Genomic DNA, 10,156 nt, shown 5'->3' with positions numbered 1-10,156 from the left:
CTGCCCAGAACAATGAGGACAAAGTGCTATGGCTCAGCCTCGAGGCTTTATGCCCTTTTGGCAAGATTTCTTCTTTCCTCAGTCACAGGGCAGATCTGCACTAATCCAGCTCTCCCAAAGGCGGCCTACTCAGGGGTCCCCTCCCCTGGACACCTGGTCAGGCAGGCGTACAGACCTGCACAGACAGGGCACTCTGCCCTCGATGCTGGGCCAACCTCTGAGCCACACTCCAGCCACCACAGCTGTATCCACAAGCTACTGTCCATCTCCCAGGGTCACCTGAAGACTTAACTAGGCACCCTGGCTGTCCTTAGATTCCTTTCTACCCACATCTTTAAGGTCTGCCTCTACCAAATCAGTGTCCCATGCCTGAACTCACTTGCGTTTTCCTATTTGGACTTAGGATTGGTCCTTTTTCCTACCCAGGTCCCATCCTCTTCTAGGCTCTTCCATGACCAAGGCCACATGGCCCAAGCATCTCCAAAAATAATGCAGTCTCTCAAGAGCATGCCTGGGTGCCTGGGATTAGCCTGTGGTTTGTCAGCTCATGTCAGTCTTAACTGTCAGACCTCTGGTATCCTCACACCAGATCAGACAGGCATCTATACTGAAACTTTATTACAAAGTTATAAAGCAGAGCTCTGTAACAAAAAATACACATTTGGGTTTGCTCTTAACACCCAAGTAAGTCTGAGAAAATCTTAACATAAGCCACTTGAAATAACACATTCACATCCAAAAGATTTCAACAAATTTATACATTTTATATTGAGCACTAATTCCTGTACAGCTTATTCTTACTAGTTTGGATCCAGCTATTCCAATGTATTATGAACCAGTCAGCTGTCCATGTCTTTTAAAACAAGTCTCAACTGAAACCTCAGAACAGTCACAGCAAAAGCCATGGAATAATGGAAGAATTAGATGTTTCCATGATAATTAAGACCAAGGACCTATGAGGAGCAGGAGAGAATATTCAAGGATAAAAGTCAAGTTTTCTACCTAGGTTAGATAGTAACTGAAATGGGATCTTAGAATTCCCAACTTTTACTTGGTGTAGGAATAAAGAAGATACAAAAAAAGTGGGGGGAGGTGTTTGCCACCTTTTTTTCGTAAATGGAAACCACCAAAAGAGGTTAGAAGACTTCAAGGCAAGTTCTTTCTCCAAAATGAGTAAATGACATCAGTTCTAATTCTTACTGAGGTTACAGACCAACCATCAGGATATTATTAACTCATGTCTAAGAGGGAAGTTGGGAGGTAGGGAGAGGTAAGGCCTCAGCAGAGAAAGCAAGTTTTAAGTAGGGAGACAGCCAGCTTCTGCCCTGAAGTTATTGCTAGGTTGTAACTGAGCTGCATACATGTAGACCTGTTTCACAGTGGAATTGAGGAGTAGCTGAATCCTTTGTTAAACTGGTAGGCACTGTAAACTGTAGTATTTACTGTCCAGCAGAAAGATGAAAGACGATGTCTTTATAGGGAAATTTCTTGACTCCCCCAGTTCCTAGAAAGGCTGTAGCTCAGAATCAAATCACCCAGTATAATGTCAAGGTAAGTGGTCCAGTGTTCAGCTGACAACCACTTTAAAATTATTTCACTCCCCCAAAAGAGATTAGTGGTTGACAGAAAGCATTAAACATGTCTGTACCAATAAACAGGTCCTCTTAGAGGTTTCCCACTGCTTTCAAAGTCATGACTGGTTCTTCCAGTCTGAGAGATCTTGGCTGCATGGGGTGGGGGTGGGGGGACTGCCAAGGCCTTCGGGTGTTCAAGGGTTTGCATAGCTCGCCCAGTAGTGACGGCAGCACACACCACTCTTCTGATAGTACACAGTACGTACGTTTGTGCTTGGTTAAGCTTCTCCGGCAAACTTAAGCTCTTCCAGTGGTGAAAAGACACTAAGAGGGCTCGAGAACATCACCTGTTCGTTGCACGGCCCTTCCTAAAGGGCCTAGAGAATGCTTCTTCCTGACCTGCCCCTAAATCAGCAGGTTGAGAAAGGAAATGGGAGTAGGGAGTCCCCACCAACCTGGGGAACTAAGACTTCCAGCTGTCTGCTCAAGGGCTGAATCCAGCCTCGTTCAGTACCTTCTGATACCTCTTAGGTGCTCTGTCTTACATGCTCAGTCTCTGGGAGCTTCATGAGAAGTCTAGCTAGAGAAGCGTGAGGCTCTCTCTCTCTGTTCCTTCAGTGAGACCATGTTTAAAACCTCCATGGGAAAGAGGGATCTCACGCTCAGGGGAAAGTGGTTTAAGGCTGGCTGCTGGACAAGGCAAAGCCAAGCAGAAAGCCATTGCTTCCACCCAATGCTTTCCCTTTTCTCATAAACTAAAATTAAGGATGGCACAAAGTCAGGCCCCAAGAGAAGCAGCAGAGATGATCCACGCACCATCTCGCGCACAGAGACTGGAATTTCCCAGCAGTTTGAAAGCCAGATGCTTTGTTGACTGCCAAGGTCAGGTCAAGAGACTGATAGCTTCCAATCCCAGCACTTAAGGAAGCAACTCTTAATGACTTCAAATTTTTTCCATAGCATTTGTGTTTCATTTCTCGCCAGAAATGAGTTTACTGGGCCAAATTCTGTCCTAAGGAGGATCACTATTGGTCTGGGAAGCTAACATCTTTTTGGTCTGAAGAAACACATGGATTTTAGGTAATGTAGCAAGAGACTTTAGCAAAGGTCGGTTAAAGCACAGAAAGCCAGAGGGACCAGAAATGAATCCAGATGTGCTGGGGAAGAAGAGAGCCATTTCCACCAGGACTTCCGATGGGTGGAACAGAGACACGCAGTTCAGGGGGATGGGTGGGCTACAGGAGGAAGGGTGAAACTGTTTAGGTTCTCAGAGGAAGGGAGGAAGATACGGTCCAAATTCCAGAAAGTCCTCTCTTCATTAGTTACCATCATCACCCCAAGATCGCTGAAACAGGGACTTGCCTGTGCGATCTGTGCATGCCCAGAGGTGACACAGCATCTTGCTTGCCCTGGTCTTGGGAACACTGCAGATTTTCTTGTTAGGCTGCCCCCCTGCAAGCTGGCCAACTGTGGGCCCAGACACCTCGAGCTATGTCCCTGTAAGGCACTGAAGAAGCTGGTACAAGCCCTCAGGATCGGAAGACGTGCACGGCTCGGATCACGTACTGCCGGCAGATGGGACACTCGTTCATGCGCTTGCCACACTTGGTACAGGTGACCATGTGGCCGCACTCCAGCAGAACACAGTCGATGGGCGAGTCCATGCAGATCCGACACAGGTTCTCCTCCAGGCTGGATGGCACTGCTCCCCCTGGACACACACAGCAGAAAGGGGGTATAGAGGAAAGTAAGAAGACTGTCTAAGTGTACGGGGTTGGGGGACAGGGGGCACACTGGGAAAAGCCCCCCCAAATCCACATACTTCACTCAAACTGAACTCCAAGAAAACTTTTCCCCAGTAGTTAATTTCACTTCTTTGTTTAATCTGCACCTCTATAGGTCAGGCTATAGATTTGAAGAGTCAAGTACTTGTAGACCAAAGACGTCCCCAGAACATGAGAACTAAATAAGGCAAAGTCCTCAAAGCTTAAAAGAAATAATTTTCAGACAACTGAGGCTGTAATACAGCCAGTGAGTGGCACTTAGGGACTTAATACTCTGAGGCAGAACATGATGAAAAGATAAAACTGGTTCAGAAAAGTTTAGATATAAATGGAGCTGTAATGAATGGCTCACTAAGGATCATGAGGCTTATATGTAAACATATCCCCAATTTAATAAAGCCAAGGATCACAGGAGCCCCTGGGCCATGCCACAGACGACCCCCAGGCTTCCTCTGAGGAGATGTCGTGGTGCAAGAACCCGGCAGAGATTATGGATCCCTCTTCTCTGCTCCCCACACACAGCTTTATTCATACTCTCATGACTGCTCATCACACTGCATGAGAATTTTTCAGTTTGCCTATTTGTCTCCCTACTACACTATGGGCCCCTAAATTCAACAAATGCAATCAATTTCTATAATAATGTACGAAGCATCTGCTATGTGCTCTGAGGTCTGATTTTCATCTTTGAACCCCTGCAACCAGTCACATGGTAGGTGCTCTCTAAATGTCTGACAAATGAACATCTCCCAAGGGAATGATAACAGCCCACATTTATTGCAAGCTTACAGGTGCTAGCAGGGTCCTAAATGCTTTGCATGTTTTAACTCATTGGATCCTCACAAAAACTATGAAGCAGGTACTCTTGTTACTCATTTTATAGATGAGGCAACTGAGACCAAAGGGTTAAGTGGCTTGCCCAAGGGTTCAAATCCAGGCAGGCGGACTTCTGGGCAAGGGGCCTGAGGGCAGGGACTGCCAATAGAGTATTAACTGCTCAGTGCACAGTTCTCGACAAGGCTAACTGGCTTGTGCAAGTGGTAAGATACAGTGGGCATGACCAGCATCCTAGGTTAGCTGCAGGAACAGAAAAACCTTCACTTCCCCAAAGCCAACCATCCCCAGCATGTTTTAAATGGTAGCCTGAACCAGGTAGCTATAAACAGGCAACTGGCCCCATACCAGCCACCTCTACGGTTCCACAGGGAATTCTCTCACACTCCATTGCCTCTGCACTTTCTTTTCCTGTTCCCTGGACTATTCAAAAAGTCAAGAAGCACTTGAGGAAGGCTGGCTGTTAAGAGGTAGTGAAATCTATTTACCCCTTTGAGGAGCTGTTGGCCCTAACAGGGAAGGTTTGGAAACAACTGAACTATATAAATACCTAAGATCAGCTGGAGTAATTTATAGAATTTCATTACTGATTATTTCTATCAGGATTAACAAATTCATCAACTCAGTTGCCAGCATTCTTCCAAGGAATCAGAAAAAGAAAGACACCAAGTGGATTGGCCAGATCTTGCTATCAGATGAGGGAGTCAGTTTAGAACTCCAAATGATTTGGGGGAGTTCAACTCTTGAGAATTTATCAGCCAGAAGACTGTGCCCCATTCTGAACTGTATGATTGTGAGCTCTTCCCCAAGAAAGGATGTTCTCAGAGTAGTGCAGGGACCTGCAAAGCACTTTAAAACTTTTTCAGAAGACTCTCCAAATTTGTTATTTAGTAAAACAGCCATGTAGCCTTTAGGCTTTCAAAAAGGTCTAGCATGTTTTAGAATGATTTGGATCTGCAGTCAAGATTCCTGCAGTGTGTTCTGGAGGTGCCCAAAGGCCCAGTGGTGGTCTTTAACACATGGGTGAGTTTGTGGCAGCTGAGCGCCGATCTATCCCCAGAGCAGTTCTAACCACTACCCAGCCCTGTACAAACAAGGCTGTCAGGTCACCACCCTTTTTTTTTTTTTTTTTTGGCCACACCGCGAGGCATGTGGGATCTTCGTTCCCGACCCGGGATCGAACCTGCACCCCCTGCAGTGGAAGCTCAGAGTCCTAACCACTGGACCACCAGGGAAGTTCCCACCACTCTTTCTTTTTAGTTGGTACCAGAAGCTGAGAAACATCCCAAGTGATTTCCCTGAAGGTGTACACAGAAACCCTTCCCACTCAGACCAAAATGGAGTGAAAACTATAGGCGAGGGAGTGCCTTAGCCCCAGGAGTGTGGGAAATGCACCGGATGTGCCACATGCCACCACTTGCTTTGCTGAATATTTTACAAATGCTGGCTTCTGAGCTCTGACAACCCAGAGGCATGCAGATCAGGCTGCCCCTAGGTGTCCTGCCACTCTTGTCCCTTCACGGGGACAGGGATGAGAATTTCCAGAGATGCTGAAAAGCCTTGGTTCCCAGTGAATTCCCCCACACCCTCTCTGGACGCTGACATGAATTCTTAGACTGATAACAGGAATCACGGCTGAAGGAGGGGAAGGACAGAAGAGCTAAGAGCCTAAGCCTGTTCCCAAACAGGAACAACTACATACCGTTTTGGTCTTCAGCACCACATGCTGGAAAGGAAAGAGAAAGAAGGCGTCTGAATATGTGACGGCACGAGGAAAGTCTCCAGCCACCCTGCCTTCACTTCCGAACTCTGACTGCTCACCTGCTGGGAACCAGGCCGGCCAAGAGCCCAGACAGAACACCCGCCCTCCTCACTCCCCCTACATGCGGAGGACTCACACACAGCTCCTGCCGGGGTGTCTGGTCTAGTCTTAGAAAGAGAGATTCCACTGCTTTGCCATGAACAAAACTGCCAAGCAGGAAGGATACTGCATAAGCACAGTGTCCTTTTCTGATGCTTCTGAAGCCAGCACTAAGTCAAGAAAGGAGGAACAGTCTGATCCAGTCAGCCAGGGAGTCGGGATGCAGCCCCCCGGCGGAGCCATCTCCTAGTCCCAGGTCCTCGCCACTCTAGGGAGGTTCTGGGGACGATCCCAAAGGGGAGAGTCTGTGATCAGGTGACCAGTCAGATGTCCCCTAACTCTGACGAATCTGAGCTTCTGGGAGAGGAGAGCCCCAAATCCGACTTCAACCACTGTTAGCAGGCAAGGAGTCAAGACAACCTGCAGGACCAAATCAGCGGGGGAGGGGTTGTTGGGGGGCAGGGGGCGGGGGTAGGTTCTGGGTGAAGTCACTTCAGGAAATGCAGAGTTCCACACGGCTCAACTCCTCTCTCTTCTGCAGAACTTCTCTGCCTTTACTGTTCCATTATTCATCCACCATGAATCAGCAGCAGGGACATAAAGTTTCTTTTTTTTTTTTTTCCAAACTCATCTGAGCACAGACCTTGATATTTTACTGGGCATCGCTGAAAATGATACCATGCTTTGGGAAATGAGCAGCCCAAGTGCAGGCAGGACACAGTGTTCTTGCACCGTGTGTGCAAAGAAGGAGTACTGGTAAAGGCAGTAGTCAGTATGGCACGGGTGACGTGTGTGGGGAAAGGCCACGGACTTGGACCAGGAAATCCTCAGTTCAAATCTGGGCTCTACAATAAAAGGAAGACACTAATAACGCCTATTTCACAGGCTGCCCTGAGGAGTAAATACCCAATCCCAGCCCTCAACTCCAAAGGACAGCTATTATTAGAGGCTGCAGATGTGTAAGGTGACTCCTTCCTGGGCTAAAAGCAGGGAAATTTAGTCAGGTCGATGTCGACTCTCAAGAGAGACAGCAAACACTCTGGAACTCCGTGCAGCTGTCACCCAGGCGGCCCCTCACCCAGGTGCTGTAGCCCCTTCTGATCCTTGTACAGCCGCGTCACCCTCTCCATCAGCTCCCACTTCTCACAGCAGCCCTTGTAGTTGACGAAGTTGCGAGCCAGGATCTCTTTGAGCTGCCGCACGGTTAGACCTTCAATGTCCTCCAGGTCGGTCAGGTCAGACAGAGAGGCCCTCCGGCCTGGGACGAAGCTGTCCTCTGAGTCAACAGACTGCAAAGGCAAAGATGAGATCGGTGGGCTCAGCTCCCCCAACCCAGGCTCTCCCTCCCAGGACCCCAGAGCACTCATCACCCCGTGCTTTTGGTGACTGGCCTCAAGAGGAGTAGGAACAGGAGTAGTAGCTGGCACGGCGCCCTGCATCGCAAGAGAGACCGCGGTGTCTTCCCAACCCGAGCCCTGTGCTCAGGCGCAGCCGGCCCGACCCGCCCAGCAGCATGACCCAGTAGAAGGAGCTGCAGTCTGAGGCAGGTGGCCCTGGCTTTGAATCTGATTCCTCCGCTGATTAGTACTGAATAGTATCAGGCAAGTGGCTCACCTCTCGGAGCCCAACTGCCCCTCCATGAAGAAGAGGCAGCGGACCTGCCCCACAGGGTTGCTGTGATGACTAAACGCAGCAGCAGAAACTACTGAGAATGGTGTTGGTCCTTCTCCCCCGGAGACAGTTCTGCTTTCCCACGAAGGAGCCCACCTCCTGGTCAAGCATCCTCTCTATGCACCCGTGACAACAGCTCCACGGCCCCGATGGCTGTGCCCCCCTGTGCACTGGGCCCGCCACGGCTGAGGCCTGAACTCCCTCCCATCTTTCCTCCTGACTATCTGACTTCCTTCCCCTAACAATGGCTACTGTGTGCTAGAAGCAGAAGAAAAGAACAAGATTTGCACAGCGGCACCGGGAGCCTGCCCTCTGGCAGCTCTTAGAAAGTCAAGAGACTGGAAACTAATGGGCCATGTGGCTCCCCAGTCTCCACTGTGACTCACAACTCCACACGAACACACTGACAGCCACAAAGGTTAATCTGGAATGCTAACACTAAACTCCACCCCTGAAAACAGAATTTCAGAAGGACTATCATCACACACTGATTCTCCTCTCTCCACTTTGAGTCTGCCAAGAGGTTCCTAATAACATCCTAAGAACGCCAGTGAAAGAGCAAAGGCAAAGGCACAGACCCAAGCAGGGGCCCCACCTGCGTCTCATCCTCAGCACGTGCTCTGGCTGTGCTCTCCAGGTAGACGGGTTCCTCTTGGTCCTGAGACACATGGCCATTGGCCTGTGGGAAGAAAAAGGTGCCATCACATCCACAGAGATGTCCCAGGGATAGCATGGGCCTCTTGCCAGCTCACACCATATCCAAAACGCATTCCCATCTCCCCCGGAAATCTGGAGTCTCGCATAACAGCACTACAAAAGCCTGCTCTTTAACACTGACTTTGTCAGGCAGGGAAGCAATAGAAATAAATTTCAACTCTAGAACAAGATGCATTAATTCTGCCCACCACCAGGACGGCATTAACCGCCACTCACCGTCAATTTAGTCTGTTTGAACACTCCGAGTGAAAGGAAGATAACACGTCCACTCCTGTGAGGGACCGCTGTCAAGTTTTTTCCTGATACTGACCCCAAACTACCCTCCTGACAACTTCTGCCCACCGTCCCTGGTTCTGCCCCCAGACCAATGCCAACTATTTTCTTCCCAGCTGTTCATATCACAGCTTCCCTTCCTCCACACAAAATCTCCCCCACTTCCTCATCTGGCCTGGATGAGACAAAGTTTCCAGACCCTCACCACCCTACCCCTCTCTTCTGGCTAGTTGCTGCTCTCACATTCTAGAAATATGCTCCAACCAGCAGGGCACACTATTACTGAGAGCTGTCTTGAAACCTGGTCAAAAATTATTATTAGCCTGAGACTATTTAAGACAAACGCCTGTGCTTAAGAAGTTTCATTCTGCTTAGAATTCTAACTTCTCAAAAGGTTCCTCCTAGATACTCCTTCAGGTTTTGCCACAGAGTAGTCAGAACTGTGAGCCTCCTAATCCCATCACCACTGAAGCCACAAATCCCTTAACTAGATCCTCTTCACCCACTGCTCCCAACAGGCAAAGGGCCTGGTGTGAGCCCAGAGCAAAGAGGTGTCTGAGCTCACAGGTCTTTTCCACTGGTCTCAGTAAAAGAAACCAGTCACTCACTGCCTCTAGCCGCTCATCTCAGATTAGGATGCATAATACGGAGCTAATTAATAACAGGCAAGCGGACTTCCCTGGCGGCGCAGTGGTTGAGAGTCCGCCTGCCGATGCAGGGGACATGGGTTCGTGCCCCGGTCCGGGAAGATCCCACATGCCGCAGAGCGGCTGGGCCCGTGAGCCATGGCCACTGGGCCTGCACGTCCGGAGCCTGTGCTCCACAACGGGAGAGGCCACAACAGTGAGAGGCCCGCATACTGCAAAAAAAAAAAAAAAAAAAAAAAAAAAAGAACAGGCAAGCAACTACAGTGGCAATGAAGAGTAGAAATAACCATCACCACCAAAAATGCCAAGGGACGATACAACCCCACATATAGTACACATGTACGGAGATGCATCCAAAACAACGTCTAGTTTTCTCTTATATTTACGTCGGTGTAGTACACACTGGCCTCCTGGTGTCACCTTGGAGTTACAAAAAGTCTTTCAGAGCCTAACCTCATCCTAAGTAGACAGCTTCTTGTATGTCCTTTCTTTTCCAGGAAAGAGAAACTAGATCTCATGCTGCAAAGTATGCTCCTGTCTTTTCAGTTTGCCCACTGGCTAAACCAAAATCTACAATGAATATGTGTGCACAGTTGTGCTTATTCCACACACTTTCTTCACCAGCAACTACTGCCAGGACATTAAAGGTACAGGAAAGGGCCCTGGTAGGGTGAATGGTATAAGCAGATTTGCATCCTGGGTGCAGTTCGCTGTAGAATCGTTGGGCAGCCACGCACAAGTTACTTTGCTTCCCCTGTTTTTCTGGCTGACAAAATGCAGACCTCACCAGAACAG

General features: G+C 48.9%; 1 protein-coding gene across 8 annotated transcripts in view; it reads right to left on the bottom strand.

Moving 5' to 3' along the window:
• Positions 1-601: 601 nt before the first annotated feature.
• RFFL (ring finger and FYVE like domain containing E3 ubiquitin protein ligase) overlaps positions 602-10,156 on the bottom strand; it is a 67,874-nt gene continuing 58,319 nt past the window's right edge. For 7 of the 8 annotated variants that reach the window (XM_059997751.1, XM_059997755.1, XM_059997757.1 and 4 more), the window contains 4 exons: positions 8,320-8,403; positions 7,132-7,342; positions 5,895-5,918; positions 602-3,285 (listed from right to left, as the gene is read on the bottom strand). In XM_059997751.1, coding sequence (XP_059853734.1) covers positions 3,104-3,285; positions 5,895-5,918; positions 7,132-7,342; positions 8,320-8,403 — 501 coding nt within the window. In that variant the 3' untranslated portion in view covers positions 602-3,103. The remainder of the gene's footprint in view (positions 3,286-5,894; positions 5,919-7,131; positions 7,343-8,319; positions 8,404-10,156) is intronic. The other variant, XM_059997750.1, reaches the window with a different exon arrangement.

Source organism: Delphinus delphis, chromosome 19, assembly GCF_949987515.2.
Source record: "Delphinus delphis chromosome 19, mDelDel1.2, whole genome shotgun sequence".
NCBI classification, from domain to species: Eukaryota; Metazoa; Chordata; class Mammalia; order Artiodactyla; family Delphinidae; genus Delphinus; species Delphinus delphis.
Note: the sequence above shows the minus strand (reverse complement) of the source record. Positions and strands in the feature narration are given on the sequence as shown.